The 19180-nt window shown below is 33.6% G+C and overlaps 1 protein-coding gene across 1 annotated transcript in view; it reads right to left on the reverse strand.

The window, feature by feature from the left end:
- Nucleotides 1-8350: 8350 nt before the first annotated feature.
- The window catches only part of LOC142337701 (uncharacterized), a 41298-nt gene continuing 30468 nt past the window's right edge, over nucleotides 8351-19180 (reverse strand). Inside the window, exon 2 of the mRNA XM_075387148.1 lies at nucleotides 8351-9111. Within this exon, the coding sequence (XP_075243263.1) occupies nucleotides 8371-9111 (741 nt within the window). The 3' untranslated portion in view covers nucleotides 8351-8370. The remainder of the gene's footprint in view (nucleotides 9112-19180) is intronic.

Consider the following 19180-nt stretch of genomic DNA (forward strand, 5'->3'; position numbering starts at 1 on the left):
TTATTTATTTTAAGAAATATATTTAATGATTGTAAAACTTTATTATTAGATTCAAAATCAAACTCAGATTTTAAAAATTCCTGTTCGTAATATTTACCTTCTATTATCTCACCATTAATATCTCCTATTTTATAAGTTGGTGGTTGTGTTTTTAGAACTTCATTAACTTTAAACAATTCTCTATTCCAATTAGAAGTGTAACCTTTAGAGAAGATATTACGTTTATCTACATTTCTAACATAATCACCAACGTTAAGTTTAGGTTTAATATTCTTAAAACTAAAAGTGTATTTAACTTTATCAGGATTATTAGAAGCGTCAACTGGTGTGGTATTAATTGTTGAGTGAATGTTATTGTTACATGTTACAACAGCATCATTTAATATATTTACCCAATTACCATCGCCATTGATGAACATAGGTTTATTTATTATATGTAATAATGTTCTATTGAATCTCTCTATGAATACAGCCTTTAAATCACTATAAGTAGAATATAGCTCTATCCCTGAAGCGGCTTTGCCGGTTTCATATTCTTTAAGGAAAGATTTAAATGTTTTATTGTAAAACTCACTACCTCTATCTACCCATAACTTTTCTAGTTTTCGTCCTTCTGATAGGATTGTTTTAAAACCATTGGTTATAGATAAACCAGATTTATTCTTTAATGGAATAGCCCATGCATATTTTGTGAATATATCTATAACTGTTAATATCAACTTATAATTATTTTTGTATTTACTTAGAGATGACTTATCAATTAAATCAGCTGACCATGTTTCATCTTTATATAATGGTATTATTCTTTGTCTTTTAAACTTTGTTATTTGAGGACTGAATACTTCTTTAGCTAGTTGTTGTTGTTGTTTTTCCACATTTTTTATGAACGTAGTCAAGGTTTCACCTATTTGCCCTAGTTAAAAACAAAATTATCTAGTTGGTCTTGATTAATAATATTCATAGATAATAGTTGCTTAGATATATCTAGCATTTCATCATATAACCCATCATGACCAGCTTTTGTTTCTAGTATTAATAATTCTAATCTTTCTATCAGGGAACCTGCTTCGTAGATTAAATTATTTGGGTTGCCATTTAATCCCCTGCCAAATATATCATCTCTTACCTCCATTATACGTTTTATTGTTCTATATCTAGCCCTTTTCTTATCTCCTTTTCCTAAATCATATCTAATATCCTTTAAAAACCTTTTAATTTTGTTTTCATCTTCCTCAACCTTATCATCATATGTTACATTTGGTTTAGTAAGAAAATCAGTAAATCCTTCTGAAAACTCATATACATTATCCCTAACTAAAAATGCACCCTGCTCTAGAGTTATATCAACACCATTCATTTTATATCTCCTACTAGGTAAATCAACGAGTTCTAATTTTAATTGCGGATAAATTTGAGCCCCCATGTCATGAAGAAGTTTGGCTGTTTTTGTATCAACATAAACTGGTGCTATATCTTGAGTTTGCTTTATAGTCCCCTTTAACTTTTCACCAATCTGCGAAGCAGTTTCACCCATCTTGGAAGCAGTTTCATTAAACTGGGAACCAGCTTGCTCAATCTGCGAAGCAGTTTCACCAATCATCTTAGTTTGTTTATCTAACTCTTGATTTTGCCAATCTATTGCTCTTAATGTTTGTTCACTTAATGCTAGATTGCGTTCATTGTTTGCATTTATCTGCGAAGCAGTTTCACTGATAGTTTTAGTTAAAGGATCAAATAACTCTTCTATTTCACCATAATATTCTTGTTGTTTTAATTTATCTTCTAATCTATTTCTTCTGTTTTGTTTTTCTAGATTGTTTAATTCTATAAGTTTATCTAGTTTAGTCATTTTACAGGTATTGAAAAATTATAATAAGAGTAAAAAATGGATAATGAAAACAGCTTCTCTCTTAAGCTAAAAAGATGTTTAGCTTTTAAAAGACGTTGTAATACTATAGATGAGTTTATTGATCATATTAAGGAACCAAATCATGATGATTTAAAAATTTCAACTTATTCTAAATATGTAGATGGGGCTGGGAAGATAAAAAAATTTCTAGAATATAATAAAAAAATAATAGCTGGAGCTACACTACATAAGAATACAATCATGGGAGACACTATGGAAAAATATATGGCTCAATTAATGATTTATAATATACTAACTACCAACCATATGGATATAATGAATGAATTAGGTCTATAATTATTTGTTATAAAAATTAGCAAAGCTCATTATATAATATAATAGCAACTTCAATTAACTTTCTATCATCATTAATGGTTAGTTCTAGAATATTATTAACCAGTAGGTCTTTGTCTCCATCTAATGATCTGCGAAGCAGTTTGGTAATCCACGAGCTTTGCTCGTTCACTGATGCTTGGTGGATCATTTTTATTAAATCTCTTTTGAATAGATATAGATTCTCATCATGAGGATAGCTTTTAATATTATTTACATAAAATCTTTTATCATCAAATGTGTTTAGATTAATCTTACTTGTTTTTGTTGTTGTCAAGTTATCACCAACTTTTTGTATTCTACATTCATCTACTGTTCTCTTTGTATTATTCATTAAAGCATCATAATAATCTATGTGCTTAGCATTATTATGCTTCTTTATTCCTTTTTCTTTAGTGTTTTTAGGATAATTTTTGAAGCTATATGTTTTGGGGGACAATGCTATAAATTCCTCAATAATCCTACTTCCCAGCTCGTGCTTAAACGTGCCGGGGACTTTATTATTAGTTTTTATAGGTATGTCTAGATTACTCAAGTCCATATGCTCATCACTAACCTTACCTTCACTATAACTTAATACGAAACTGTCCGCACCCATATAGTGAAGTGTTAGATCTTTGAGGGATGGTTGTAGAATATTATAGAATACATCATACATGTGTAATTTACTTAATTCTAAGATAGTAACACCTACATATAATGGAGATTCATATTCTATTTTTTTCTTTATATATTCAATTTGGCTATAATCTCTATATCTAGTTATATTCTTAAATGTTGGTTTAATTACACTTTTCATTATCTTTTCTTCATCATGCAAGAACTTGCTTTGAAAGAAGTGTGGAGGATTCATGCACATTTTTCCATATAATGAGTTATTCATTTAGTGAGTTATTTCCTTACATCCTTTTCTGCTTCAGTTTTAGCTGTTACTCTTTTATTTGTATTGTTTTGTATATAATCGCTACATATATAATCTTGTTTAAATTTAATTACTCTATGTATTTTTGTTACTTTTACTCCCATCTTAACATAGAACTTTAACATCCTATAATGAACCATATATTCTGTTTTGTTGTTTTGGTCTAAGGTTAATTTCTCGGATCTTGCTTTACTTTTCTCTCTTTGTCGGTATTCCAATTCATTATCATTTATCTTTCTCTTATTAGGCATGAGTGCTAACTGTTCTGTTCTCTCTTTACATTCATTAGTATAATCAATATCACAAACTATATAGTAACCATGATCACTATCATCTGGAGTATTTAATATTACATCTAGAGTAGTAGTAGTAGTAAACTCAAAATCCTTATAAGGTAAATTTTGCATCATTGCATAACCATATAGGTTGTTTGCGTCTATGTACCATATATTTCTATTAATAACTTTATCATTAGTATCTGCGAAGCAGGTTCCCTGATTAGTATTAGTATTAGTACTAGTATTAGTATTAGCATTATCATTAATATTAGCATTAGTATTAGTATTACTCTCTGCGAATCAGGTTCCCTGATTATTTATATATCTATCTCCCATTATTCCACATATACCACCTCTCTTTGCTCCAACAAAATCATCTAGCATTTGTTTATCTTGTAATGTATCTAATGTTACACCGCTTGATATTAACCAACAATCAAAACTATAACCCGGGAGACTAACGTAATGTAGTGGATTGAGCTTGAATTCTTTCATACTTAGTTTAACATATTCATTCATGCAATAGTCTAGTATTTCCACATCATTTTGTAAATACTCTATAGTTAGATCTTTACCAGTTTTAATACTGTTTTCATTATTAAAGTTATCTACTTCTTCTTGTGTTGGTAATTTATTATGTAGAGAGGATTTAAAGTCTTCTATTTTTAGATTACCTATAACTTCTTGGTAGGTAGCTTTGCTACCATTGGCAGCTTCGCTGTCATAATCATCCAAACCAAAGTATTGATCTGGATATAATGTTTTAGTTTTACATCCGTATATCTTTGCCATTTGATCTAGAGGCATAGCTAAGAAGTTATAACTGTCTAAGAATTTGAGACAACCAATGCTAAACATCTTAGATTTACCAGCAGCTAGTGGTATGTTATCTACTTTTCTTTTATCATTATTCTGTTTAAAGAGTTCACTGTATAGTAGGTTGGAGTCATAGCCAGAGCCATTATGGAATATTACTGGAATGAAGTTTTGTTGTTTGTATCTTAGATAAACATATTTTACATGCTGGTCCTCTATATTTACCAGTTTCATGACAATGATCTCTTACTTTATTAATACATGTTTTACTGCAGATATGACAAGTGTTATTAGTTTCATGATATAATTTATCTTCTTCTGTGAATATCATCTTTTCATTATGTTTGAAATTATTCTCAGTTTCTATTTCTAACAGATCTCTAGCAAATCTTTTGATGCAGCCTAGACCGAAGTAGTGCTTGAATTTACCTTGCCAGGTGTAACCCACAGCTATTGGAATATGTTCAGCTATTACATATTTACAATCATTAGTTGAGACATCGGTGAAACCGCTTCGCGGATCAACAATGCAACATTCTATATCGGCAGTTATAATATTTTTTATATTCTGTCGTTTGTGTTCATTTATAAAAGTAATATGTTTTTTCTTAGGACAAACAATCTCTGGTTTGAATGAGGTGCTGCATTCATGTTTATCATATTTAATTTGTGAGTTAAAACAATAGGTACACCTATCACAATAATAATATTTAATGTTGTTTTTATTTGGTCGTTCTAACAAGGTTTCTATATTTTTTATTAGGGCACAGTGTTCTATTTGACCATTACTCCAAACTAGTATTCTTACATCTTTTCTATCTTTATTAAAATCATCCACTTGTTTAAACAATTCTATTTTACCATTACCACAAGGTGTGTATACCCAAATATTAATATTATACAATTTCTGTATTCTTATTATATAAGCAAAATCATCTTCATGTTGTTGTCTTAGTTCAAAGAGTTTCTGAGATCTGGAGGTAAATCTATATAACTACCAATAGATGCTTTAGTTGGTTCAATGTTTAACTGAATACTTCTTATTCCAAGAAACTCAAAATCATAACCATAACCTTCATATATTTCCTTTTCGAAATCTAGCCACCGATTGAAGTCACCATATTCATATATTGCATTATTATTAATATAATCAGTATTGAAAAAAATTTTAGTAGTTTCAACTTCTTCTTTGGTTCTCTTCTTATAATCACATTCAGCCGTGATCTTATATTGAAAAATTTAGGAAACTGGAAACAGTTTTTAATTTCTTCTAAAGAGTAATTAGTTGCTTCATCTATATCTTCAATGTAATTCCCACCTTTATCAGTAATATAAAATTCTCTCATGTTCTGACTTGAGTTTATATCGAAGTCTTCTGTGTTTTCTAGATACATGCGATTGTGACTATATGAATGAGTAGTTAGAGCTACTTTACTTCTAAATTCTTCAAGACATTCTTTACATTCATACTTAATTCTGGTGTAGATATCCTCTTCAGTTTTAGTTTTAGGTTTGGTGGCTGGTTTAGTTTTAATAATATAATCATCTTCATCCAAATTATACACCCTCTCCGAGATTTCCTCTTCTTCAGACTCAAACATTTTCTCCAATAGTTCCTTATGTTTGAGATCGTATGATTGATGCCTGTATAAAGCCTTCTTTGATTCAAAGGATAGATTACAGACATCGCAGAAGTTTATGACACTAGTATTAGTTGGTTGAGACATGATGTATATTTTTAGGGAAAGAATCAAAAAATAATTTTTCGAAAAATGAAAATGAAATGTGATAAGTGTATAAATAAACCTTGGAAAGAATGTTGTAATAATTGTAAAGAATTAGAATATTCTTATTATGTATGTAAAAATATGGTCAAAGTGAAAGATTATATAGAACATTTGGGATATCATTATTCTGATCCTGATCAATATCTAACATGTAGTATGTGTAATGTTTATAAACATATATCATTATATAGATTTAGAAATAGGAAATGTAGACTATGTATTTATCTTCATAGTTATAGATATGGTCACACTAGAAATCAATTCAGAGAGCATGTTTATAAGTATAATATTCAAGAAGACATAGAAAAACACTAATCACTGTGTTTCCACCGATCTCAGTGTTTTCGACTGTATACCCATCACACGGTGTCCCATATACAGTCTCACAGCAGAGTTCATCCTTTTTAAGAACTGTGAATTTGGTTTTTTTATCTCACTTAGTTTCATAGTAATTCATCAAATCCTGAAAGGCGGCATCGCCGATCGGGGGACGTTCACTGGAGTCAGTGAGGAAGGAACCCCAAACCTTCCGTTTGCTAAAGCAACTTTACTAGACTCGATGATTTAACCACTACGCTAAGTGAGACAGAAAGTTTTAGTTTTAGATTGATTAAATATTGATTAGGGGATATTTTAAAACTTTATTATTCTAATATTTCTTACAATTTTTGTTCAAGTTTTCTTTTTTGTTCAAGTTTTTTCGCAAGTTTGTTTACGTGCTTGTTACACGGTCTCATCTGCGAAGCAGTTTCACTGATTAGTTTCATACTAGTATCTGGGGACGTCCACTGGAGTCAGTGGGGATCTGCGAAGCAGTTTCACTGATAGAACCCGAACTATCCGTCTGATAACAGTTAATTACCAGCTTAACTCTGTACTAGTGGTTTGCACTAAGTGAGACAAGAAATGATAGATTTAAAATATAAAAGAAGTGAATATAGAGCTAATATATAGTAGTAGATGAAACAAGGGATTCAACAAACAGTAAAATTTGGCCCGATACGACATGCGCGATTAGCGTTAGGAGAAAGGGACAAATTTTACTGGTGGTTGAATCCCTTGTTTTATCCACTACTTTTTAATTGATTCTCAAAATATGTTATATCATTAATCCTAGTTACTCTCAGGCTTTTTGCACAGAACTTTGAACCAAGGACCCTCGTCTCAAGGAATGAAGTCTTTCGTTCGACTAAGATCTACATTCTAACATACTTAATCAAGAAACTAAGTTTTCTGTCTTAGATATTTTAACTTGCAAGTATGAAATATGTTGTTGAATCACTGATTAACATTCTAGCATATACATAGCGAAAGCCCATAGACTGTTTAAAGCGACGTTAACAAAACCTGTTTAGGTAAAGTAAGACAGAACGAAAACTTTAAAACCAATTTCTGTAAAACTTGTCAAAAAGGAAACTCTTCTGCTCGTATCAAATAACGTACTTCAAAAAATGTCTGTTCATTCTTAGTAGAGCTGACTGGTCAACAATTTAATGTACTGCTTTTACAAGATATCATTTTGAATAAGCAAACTGAATTTTTTGCTTTCTTTATCGGATACCAAAAGACGTGTGCATCACAAAATACAGCCTCTACTGGTACTCATTCTGGCTAAAATAACGCGTTTTTCTTCATTTGCAGTAAGAGCTTAGGTACGTTTTCAGAAAAAACTGACAAAACTGGAAAAAATGAATGAAATATGGGGGACAAAGAGATGAAGAAATCGACGATGCAAAGAAATCACTATACTTATGAAGAACAGGCTGACTTGAGTACGAACTCAACTTGAAAATAGTCGCACTATTTTTTTTAACAAACCAATTTCCAGCAATACATTTTTAATTGTCCTCCGGCTGCAAGTAGATCAATTCAAGCTAAATTTTCTTTAGATTCACGCAAAGTCTAGTAGTAAAATGGAGGTAGAAAATCTGAAGCGTTGTTGAGTAAAACACCATTATTGATATTCTTTAAGGAAAGAAAAATGCCCAATGCGATGAATTGAATTGGTAGCCTCATAACATCTGTTTGTCTCTTAAAGGTTAAACAAAGAATGTTAGCCACTCGCCAGATTTTTAAAAAATTCCAGGAGAGCAGTTAGTCTAAATTATATTGATTTGTTTCTCCATTATCGATTTTGACACTCAGTTGCTCGAACTTTCTGAGCTTGTCAGTAAACCTATTTTCCGTCTAAATTTATCTCATTGATGGCGATGCGAACCGTAAAAGTGCCTCTCAAAACCTCAAGAATCTTAGGAAGCAATGATGATATGCATCCTCTAACTGCTAAATCCTCAGAGCAAAAAGGTTTTCAACAAAGAGTTCGCTTTATTTCCTTTGCAAAATCGGTTTATTAAGATTGGTAAGTAGCACAGTAACAGTTACAATTTTACTCACTAAAGGCTGCAGGTCACAAGGGATACAAGTCAGTATCTTAAACGCGAGCAGACGCTCCAAATATTTAGAGGCTAGTTGCCTTATTAGCACCAAATGAGGAGATTTAGCAAATTTAGAGCACACAATGTAATCTACATCTATTGAACCATAACAGTCTCTCACAGAGTTGGTTATTTCTGGGCCAATAATAATATCATCCTTATTGAAATCAGACTTTAATTTATCAAAAACATATTTCGACAAATCAGAGTTTTTAGAACTGCCTGAGATTACTTCAGAAATGAAATTAGCTGCTCCATTGGGAGTTATGCCAACAGTGAAAGACCACACTTTTGAAGTTGGCAAAGCACTGAAAGAAAACGGGTCCATCTCATATACAGATTGATGACTCTTTTCGCCCAAAATTTCCACATCCAATAGCAAAGTTCTGAGGTTCCTGAATTCGTAATCTTGGCTGAATTTCTTCGGTAGTTGCATGTTGACTTTGTGTCTAGAAGGGAATATTGGCATCTTTCGACGAGAAACAAGAGTTTCGTACATAAAATTCACCCAGGTGACAATGAGAGAAGATATAACTTTTGTTGGAATGTTAAACCTCTGAGCAAGATCAGCATCAAGTAGATTTAGGCGCAGTTTCGTCAGAAGCAGCAACAGTTCGTCTTCAAACGTCAACTAAAATACACCCAAGATCAGCTTCCGACACGCGTGGAAAGATAAAGCAATCCTTTCCCAGCAGAGGTTAACAAGGAGACTCGTTAATGTGCGTTCGCACATGATGTTCCGACCCCCGCTCATCTACATTTTGACAACTCTGAACCAAATGAAATAATGATCAAAAATAGATAGAGTTCAAAAAAATCGTTACACAAACTACTAAATGAATTACATAATGCCATGCCTCATTACAGCGCTCACGAAATCTCACGCCATTACTAGACTACGCGAGAAAAAATAAACAACATAATAAGCAGAAAGAAAAAATATTTTTTACGGCAAAAATTCATCATCTAAACTTAAAAGCACCTAGAAATAACATCAAAATACATTCACAAAAAAAACCTTAACTACACAAATTTACTTTTCCAAAACTACAAAGTCGATGGGACTATATATTAATGAGACTAGGTAACAAGTTGACAAAAAGAAGCAATAATGAGGCGAAATTCAAAAAACAACCAATATTAAACCAAATATTCACAAACGTCTTAAAAACCATTAGCTTTTCAAGAAAAATTTCTTGATAAATTTGCTAAAAAGTTAATACAAAACCATTAGAATCTGTCTTTGGTTAGACTAAGCCACAGAAATGGACAAAATATAAGAAAAGTTGAAAAAATTAATAACAATTTGCGAAAACACAAATTCTTGAAGCCATTGAAATCTTTCGCTGTTATCTGAAAATTAACTTTTTTATTTCAAATGTTAATTAAACAATTTCAGTTAAAACTATACGGAAAGATTAGGCATGTTCACTTGGGCCTCATTTGAAAATCATTGGGATCTGTTATTACGAGAACGTGCTTAAAGAAGAGAACAAGGAACAAATATTGACCACATAAAATTTTCATGAAAACGCATATTGTTCAACAAAAAAACATCAGTTACGACGTAATATCAACACTATGTTAATATTTGAACTACAGGGAAGTGGATTGGTGTCTCTCAGTGTTGAGAATTAGATAAAGTTAACGAATATAACAAAAAAAACTAAGTTTAAAAAACGTTTGAAAACAAATAATATCAGAAACTTTGAGGCTATTTGCTATAAACTAACTGCATATAGTAACTTCATTCGTTCAATATTCAGTTAGAGGCTTATGAGACCTCTCAGCTCTTTGTGACTACATAAAGAATAAACATTCAATGGAATTCGTTTTTGGAACAAGATGACTTCAAAAAACCAACAAATATGAACAAATATTAAAACCACGAAGATTTTCAGAAAACCCGTATTATCAAAGACATTAACTTCAATAACTTTTAACGGAAATCAATAAGTAATCAATTATAATAAATTAAGATTCAACGTGAAGGCAATAATTTGTGTCATATTTAAATTATTAAGTCATCACAATAACTCGTATGGCTATGAAAACGACAACAAATACAGGCAAAAACCAAAAAATCAGTAGAAAAGTGCGAGGAGAGATTGTCAAAGCCATTAAAACCATATGTTTTCTACTGCAAACTTTACTGATGATCTATTGAAAGTCCTCTCTATGCCAATGGGAACTGGCAATAAAAAGATCCAAAAATATGAAAATAACCAAGAAAAAAAAAGTTATGAAAAGTCGTGGCATCAGAGTCATAAAGGCAATAGTTAGAAGATAAAACCGCTGACCAGCTTAATTTTTGCTGCAGTAAAAACAAAGGGGTCATTTCAATGGTGAGACTGACTTACAGTTCACAGAAACAAGTTTAAGATCGGTTAAGGTTCAAAAAAATGCACCACACAAATTAGCTTTCCGCAAAAACTACTACATAGGTTCACTTACTGCTCTTTAGGAAGACTGTTGCACTTTTAGTCAGCGAGTCTATGTCACAGGACTATCAAATTTTATTAAAATCTCAATAAAGAAAATCAGAATTTCAATAAATATTACGAAAATTGAGTCGGAGCCATAAAAAATTGAGCTATTCCTTCAAAACGAATTATTTGTTCTTTGGTCATCAATTGACTGTAAGGGAGGTTTGTCATAAATAGAATCTGGATTTGAAAATTGACTAGTCTCTAAGTGACTTGAAAAAAAATGAAAATATGCAATGGTTTTAAAATATGCAATGGTTTTAAAATAGAAATTGAACTTTTTTAAAGTTAACTTCCCTTTGAGACAAAAACTACCCTTTTAATGGCCTTTCGTTTGTTAGAAACACAAGACTGTTTCATTTGTAGCATAAAATGTACTTTTGAATGGATATTTTATAGAAAAAATCTTAATTTGAACAAAAAAGTGAACAAAATCAGGCCAAACATGACGTGTTCACACAAAACTTTAATCCTCGAAAAACACGAAATTAAAAAAATCTTTTTAATTCCGAACTCTACGCTGGACGAGCTTTTTAATGATACCACTCATATTTCTCTACGATGAATATATCGATCGGCCAAAATTGTCTGAACAAAAAAAACCCATTTGAGCATATAGTTCCTCCCGCCACAAGTGGGGTCGGAACAATAAATAGATTCGTCGGTCGGATACGGGCTGGGGATTCGGTGGGCGTGGATCAATTACAAGTTCAGCAGGTTGAGACGCATTGCCTAAGGAGGGTGGAGGTATACGAGGGGAGGAGTCCAAACCCCAAAAAAACTGTCTTTTATACCGAGAATTTACGCCTGTAAAGCAGACTAATAGGGCTCGAAGACAGCTCAAAATTATTACCATTTAAAAATTTTAATACTGGACAAATTTTGTATAACGGAAAATCACGATGGCTAGAAATAAAAACGGTCAAAATTTTTCAAAACAACATTTGGGAAACATTTAACATGAAGATTAACATGATTTAACATGAATTTAAATAGGAGCCTTCAAATCCTATTTTTACCTATAAAAACGAACAGCAACAATTTGAAGATTACTATATTAATAACAATGCTGATTAATTTATTTAACATTTTAGAGCATGTAGATATCTAACCTTAGGGTTATAGTCTGAGTAATTTACATGTTTCAAAAAAAGATCAAAAAGACAAATACGAAAATACTTAAGAATAGAAAATGGTTGAAAACCACTGAATATTAAAGCAAAAAGAACAGAAAAGCTGTACACATTCTGTGAGGTAGTAAAAACTCAAAATTCGTTAAATTTTCAAGCACCTTCATATGTAGAATCTTGTCAAAAATGGATAGAACTCATCAAAAAGGGATGTGAAAAATTTTGGATGTTTGCTGAAATTTTTTGGAAGAGCATTTTTAGCTGGATATACCCAGAACAAGCCGCTGTAAAATTTTTCCACAGGAAAAAATACATTCTCAGACAAGTTGGCCCTAAAAAGCTCTGGAAGTCGCCAGACAACAAAAAAAATGTTATCCATCAGATGGATCACTCAAAATTTTTGAAAAATGAAGACTTTCATCAAATGTTTCAAATACTGCAATTTTCTGCAAAAATCGCATCTGAAATTGCGATGGCTAATTGCTTAACAGTGAGCTGAACAATAGCCAGAGGTGGAGACAAAGGGAAAAACTAATACAGGACAAAACGCACAAAAAGTGGATAAAAAATGCTTTCAACTTTCGGGTTTTTCTCCTAGATGAGTACGTTGACTCCCGCATTTTTTGCATCAAAACCATTTCTTCAATTTATATAGTTACAATTAGAGAGAAATGTTGAGATTCCAACCGAACGGTTTTTGAGATACCTGTAAAACAAAACAACTTGTGAGTAATATTGCGGTAGAATACAAAAAGGAGGGAAATTTCGATGGACTCTGATATCTGTTACTTTGACAATACCACATGATATGATTCAAAAAAATGGTCCTTGATCTCAAAAAGAGCAACTTCGGAATAAAATTTTATAAAAAAAGGCCATCATGTCTCCACTTCGTTTCGCGGACCTGAAATAGTGCCTCCATCTTTCAACAATAAACGATAATAGTAGTGAAAAATGGGGTGGTCTACCGCACAGAAAAAGGATCCCTCCACTCATTAGTCTCGAACAGAAATCTTTTGGTGCTTTCATATGTTTCTCATAGTTTTTTATCCTAAACCACCGTACTACAGGAGCATCATTTTGAAACGTTTTTGGCAATCATATACCAAACTTCATCAAGGCTGGTTCATACAAAGTTCCTTTTATTGCCCATTATTTACTGCTTTATCTTTGTGTTTGACATATCGCAAATTGACTAATTTGCTTTTGGTCCTTTTTGCTTCTGTGTCTTGTGTGCTCAATTTACCAAACCGCTTCTCGGTAAATTTGATTTTGAATCAAAAACTGTTTTTTTAGACAAAAGCTAAAACTCATTTATTGATGCACGTTTTTGGTATCTCTATCTTTGCCGCCTTTTATCTAGGGTAGACTCAAAGACTAAGAAATGCTACAATTTAAATGCGAAAATCTTAACCGTTCTCTTTCGCTCATACAATAGTACAGATTTCAAACAAGATTTCTAATCAAGAAGTAATTTGTAGCAAGAAGACAGCTGACTATATTCAATACAAGGAACAATACAACAATGCTTTTAATAATCAAATTTAATGTTATTGTTTTGCGAATGATAATTTCAAAATTATTCTCTTGAGTCTTTAAAGTTTATCAGAGGCATATAATCCTCTGAGGCTAAATCAACAACCTCGAGTGGGTTATTTTCGCTTTCAATCTCCTGCATTCTTTTCCTTGGTTTGACTTCGGCAATCGGAATCAAACGCTTATTGATTTTCTCTCGCTTAGCCCTCATATAGTTTCTATGGTAAAGCATCAGGCTGTAAATTTACGTAGATGAATGGCTGGGTATTGCAATGCCCACATATCACCTTAAAGCTGAACTTCTTCAGGTAGAAGAACACACTCAGTATGATGTCCTGCGGTTCGAAGTATTTGACCGCAAATCTGTAGTACGTGTTGTCTGTATCTAAAGAAAAACAAAATTGTCCAGACATTTATGTATCAGAACCCCTCTACCCATCCACATAGTTTTAATACGCATATTGCTATTCCACAAAAAACCCTAATTAGTTGAAACATATATAAAATATTACCCTAAATAGAAACAAAATTATCTAGACATTCACATCAGAACCCCTCTACCAATCCGCACAGTTTTAATAAGCAGCTTGCTATTCTACAATAAACCCTAATTAGTTGGAACATATATAAAATCTTACCCTTTATGTCTTGTATCACTTCGCAGTTTTTGCTGTCCATCCTCATGCGTTCGCAGACATTGAAATTAATCACGATTCGGCCTTCTGTGTTGAATTTACCCTCGGAGATTAGTCTCACTATATCAGACTCGAGAGTACAAGAGTCCATTAATTCTGAGAAGTGGTGTTCAGGTATCACTACTGACTGGTTCAGATATCGTTCGTCGTTTGCGAACTTAAACAGCGTTATCTCAATATTGCTCCCGTCCTCCGATTCATCTCTCGCAACTCGAAGAAGGCGGGTTGATGTTTTATACTCAAAGAAGTATCCACCGGAGACACTTTCCATCATCGGCTGGGACTGGAGTTCGGTTTGATTTTTTTGAAATTCGATTTGATTAAAATTTGAGTTTGTGGAGATGAATCGGTACCTGCGTGAGCCCTTTTTATACTACTATCTTTTATTGATAACGGTAATTGTCGCGTAAATCAGAAATATCTTGGCGTTTTTATAGCTTTTTGTACAGGTCCGTGCATATGGAAAACCTGTGTTACCACCTAATTTGGAGCCACTTAAGCCTGCTTTTTTACCGAAAGAGCTGAGCTCTTATTTTTGAGTTTAAAGATTCCGGTCGCTGAATATGAACTTCTCTGGGTTGTTCATTTTTTTCAGAAAAAAATTTCGCATTGATTTGTCAGCCCACACGCATCAACAAATTTTGGTGCCCTTTTTTAAGTGAAATTTTAAGTCCTTTTCGCTTCATACCTTGAAATGAAAATTTACTTCTAGTTAATCTATTGGACTGGCTGAAAAAATGAACTTTATGCAAAGCTAGTTAAATACGAAGAGTTGTGCTCTTCCTGCTTTTTTTCTCAAAAAAGATGTGAGTTTAATTACCAATATCCGTCAAGTTACTGAAAATTTTATGCATATTGACCAAAAGTCTGAAACTTTGAGTCCCGTTTGATTTTAATTGCTAATCAAGAACAGATCGGCATGCTATTTTGAGATGTGCTCTCAAAATTAATAGCTCGTGGTCTTGATATTACTGCTAAAAGCATTTAAAAATAACAACAGAAAAAAGCATTACAACAAAGAATTACAACAAAAGAAATTAGGAATCAGTAATTTTTGTGATGTGAGAGAGCTGCAAGTAACAAAGGGAACAGAGTTGAGGTTTTGAGCATCAGAGTGATGTTCAAAATGTTCGACTTTGTTATTTTTCTTATGTGAAGCTTTCTTATACCTCGCTAAGATTACTGAAATCAGTATACTTTTTGATTTTGAGAAAGCTGCAAGTTACAAAGAGAACAGAGTTGATGTTTTGAGCGTCAGAATGATGTTCAAAATTTTTGACTCTATTCTTTTTGTTCCTTGTAGTTTTCTTATACATCACTAAGGATACTGAATTCTCCTTCTGCCTTCCGTCAGTCTTGGCTACCTCTCGTCGAAGGGACCAAGCAGAAGTCGGGTGGGGGATAGTTGGGAAATAGACTTCGAAAAACTTATGTTTTTCGAAGTCTGTTTTCCGACTATCCTCCATTACAGGAATTAAAAAAAAACAGACGCTTGGACTCCCGGTTTTGAATAAACTGGACCCTTGCATCTTTTCTGGCTTTTTCAATTGAACAACGCCAGAGACTTCCTTGTAGCCACTTCCTACATGGAATAAATAGTAAAAATTGATTTAATTAGTTTGTTTAGGCGTTATGGTGAAATGCAATTTGTGTAATCAAGACTTTGCGAAACGACAAGATCTTCTATTACATAGGCATCAAAAACATTCCGAGCTGTCTGATCAGAGTTTTTGATGTGGCCAGTGCCAGACTGTTTTTACGCTTGCCAAAAACTTAGTCCGTCACCTAAAGAATGTGCACAAGTTTGATCGTTTAGTAAGATGCAACACATGTCAGACCTTTTTCGGTCAACAGGACGCATGGCAGAAACACTGCACGGATGAGCATTCAGTGACTGCTCCTTCTCCCAGAACAAATCCTGCTAGTCTTTGTCAAAACGATAATTTTTTATTGGAGCGTGAAAAAAAAGCTATTCGGGAGCACTTCCAGTCCTTTCGGCTGAAATTATCAGGAGACTCCAGTTTTGACCCTTTTGAGTTTCTTGTTAATAAGGAAAAAGATATTATTGATTTCGTCAACAGCAAACTGGAAGATCTGATATTGATCAAATTCGGAATGTGTATTGAAGTGAAATTTGTGAAGCCGTTGACCGATGATAGCACTGTTTGCTTTTTTCACAGTCCAATGGAAAGCCTCTCAACGACTTTAACAGCCGACGAAAATTTTTCACACCTCGATAAACAGTTTACTAAAATCCATGTTTTCTGCACAGCTGGAAGTGGATGGGTTATTGAAAAACTGCATTTAGTTGAGCTGAATGTTACAAAGTTTGCGCCTCTACGAGCCGGATCATATATAGCTACACCAACGGAACTTGAAAATCAACGAAAATCGGTTCTGAATATCAAGAATCTAAAGGATAACTTTTGTTTTCTCTACTCTGTGTTAGCTGCGCTTTTCCCTATAGAGCAAAATCAAGAAAGACCTCAAAGTTACCGTCAAAATTTTAGCGCACTTTACTACAATCCGAAAAAAATGCCAGTCGCTCTAACTGACATACCGGCTTTTGAGAAAAATAATCACCTTAAAATCAACGTCTTCGATTATGAACAGAAAAAATTTTATCCTGTTTATTTGAGCAAGTACAGAGGCAAAACCAAAAGAATAAATTTGTTACTTTAATCAGAAGAAAACAATTGGCATTATTGCCTGATAAAAAATTTGGATCGTCTTATGAAAGTTTTGCTGCGTTCGCCTGCCACCGCCAACTCAAAGAACAATGTACGAAAATTTTGCAACCGTTGTCTACAGAGCATTGCGCGAGAAAAGTTTAAGGTGCATAAATTTCTCTGCGAGCATCATCAACCTCAAGTTATTCAGATGCCTGAAGAAGGGTCAACGGTGAAAGTCAAAAATTGGCAAAAAAACTTTCAAATGCCCTTTCGTGGTTTATGCGGATCTAGAGGCTCTCGACGTTCGAACTGAGGCTTTTGAATCAGTTGAGGAACTTGTCAGAAATGGCTTAAATGAAGGCTCTGCTTCGAGTTTTTTCGTTGAAAAACAGTACCCTTGTAGTTTCGGTGCTGTATTAGTTGACAGCAGGAATTCCAACGTGCAACTAAAGAAGTTTTATAGAGGAGAAGACTGCATTTCAGCTCTGATGAGTACTTTGCCAAGTTGGGTTAAATGAACGGACTCCGAGCGACAACGTTATCGCTTTCTAAAAATGTCAAATTCTGCGAAACAAGACTTTGTTGAGAACCGGACAGCGCCGTGTTGCATTTGTGAAAAAAACTTTCTAATCACTGAGGAGAAAGTAGTCCATCACTGTCATTTAACTGGAACTGTGCTTGGAGTGGCGCACTCAGCTTGCAATTTAGCTGTTACAGTTGGATCGTTTTTACCGGTTCTCTTTCATAATTTGTCGCGATACGATGCTCATCACATAGTGAAGTACCTGTGCGGGAGGAAAACGAAATTCCCTCTGCAAAAACAAGAACCGAGGAGACGTTTATTTCTTTTTGGGTTCAATTTCCTGTTAAGACCTACATCAATAAATGTTCCGTTGAGAAAATTGTTCTAAACGAAATACGCTTTCTCGATAGTTTCAATTTTATGGATTCAGAACTTGATTCTTTGGCTCAGACGTTACAAGATGATGATCTTAAGTTGCTTCGTAGCCATTTTGCTCAAAACTCAGATGCTGATTTCAAAAGAATTAGAAGCAAAGGAATTTTTTTTCTACTATCTGGACTGTTTTGAAAAGTTTAAGCATGGTCTTCCCGTTTACGGTAAAGAGTGGAAAAACACATTAACAGGAAAGATAGATATCACAGAGGAAATGCATCAGAAAGCTGTTGAAATGTATCGGTTGTTCAAATGTGACAACTTTGGAGATTACCACGATGCTTATTTGGAAACTGATGTCTTTTTGCTGGCCGATGTATTTGAACTGTTCCGTTCAGTGTGCATTAAGGTTTACCCTCTAGATCCAGCATACTTCTACAGTGCACCGAACTTAGCTGGGACGCAATGTTGATTACAACGGACGTTGAACTTGGATTGCTTTCGGATGTTGATATGCTCCTTTTTTGTGAAAAAGCAATCAGAGATGGTCAACGGAGTAGGAGCCCTTCGCCACTTTCGAGCAAACAACAAGGATCTGAATGATTACAACAAGGATCAAAAGTCAGTTTATGGGGCGTTTTTAGACGTAATTTCGCTTTATGGTGGGATAATGATGAAAAAACTGCCAAGAGACGGATACCAGTGGGCTGAGTTTGCTGATATTGATTCTCTCATTGAGACTTATAAAAGCAAGGATAGTGTCGGTTACTTTGTCGAAGTTGATCTCAATTATCCTCCCTCAATTCATAACGATCATTCTGATTTTCCACAGGCTCCTGAGAAACTTTTTATTATCGACGACTGGTTGTCACCCTATAGTAAGCAGTTAGCTCAATACCGGGCATCTGTTCCGAAGCTTGTGGAAACTTTATTTGATAAGAAGAATTATATCTGTCATATTGAAAATTTGTTGTTTTATGTGGAACAGGGACTGAAAGTGGTTGCTCTTCATCGCGTGCTCCAGTTTAATCAGTCAGACTGGTTGCGTCCTTATATTGAAACGAACACTTCTATGCGTAAAAAAGCATCAACTACCTTCGAAAAAAATTTCTACAAACTTATGTCCAACTCCTGTTTCGGGAAAACCATGGAGAATAAACGAAACAGAAAAAACATTCCGTTTGTTTCGGATCAGGTAAAAGCTTCGAAACTAACATCAAAACCGAATTTCAAATCGTTCCAAAGTAGCAGTGACAACTTATGTTCCGTTTACTTCGTGCCAACTA

Source organism: Convolutriloba macropyga, chromosome 4, assembly GCF_964194025.1.
Source record: "Convolutriloba macropyga chromosome 4, txConMacr16.3, whole genome shotgun sequence".
Taxonomy (NCBI): domain Eukaryota; kingdom Metazoa; phylum Xenacoelomorpha; order Acoela; family Convolutidae; genus Convolutriloba; species Convolutriloba macropyga.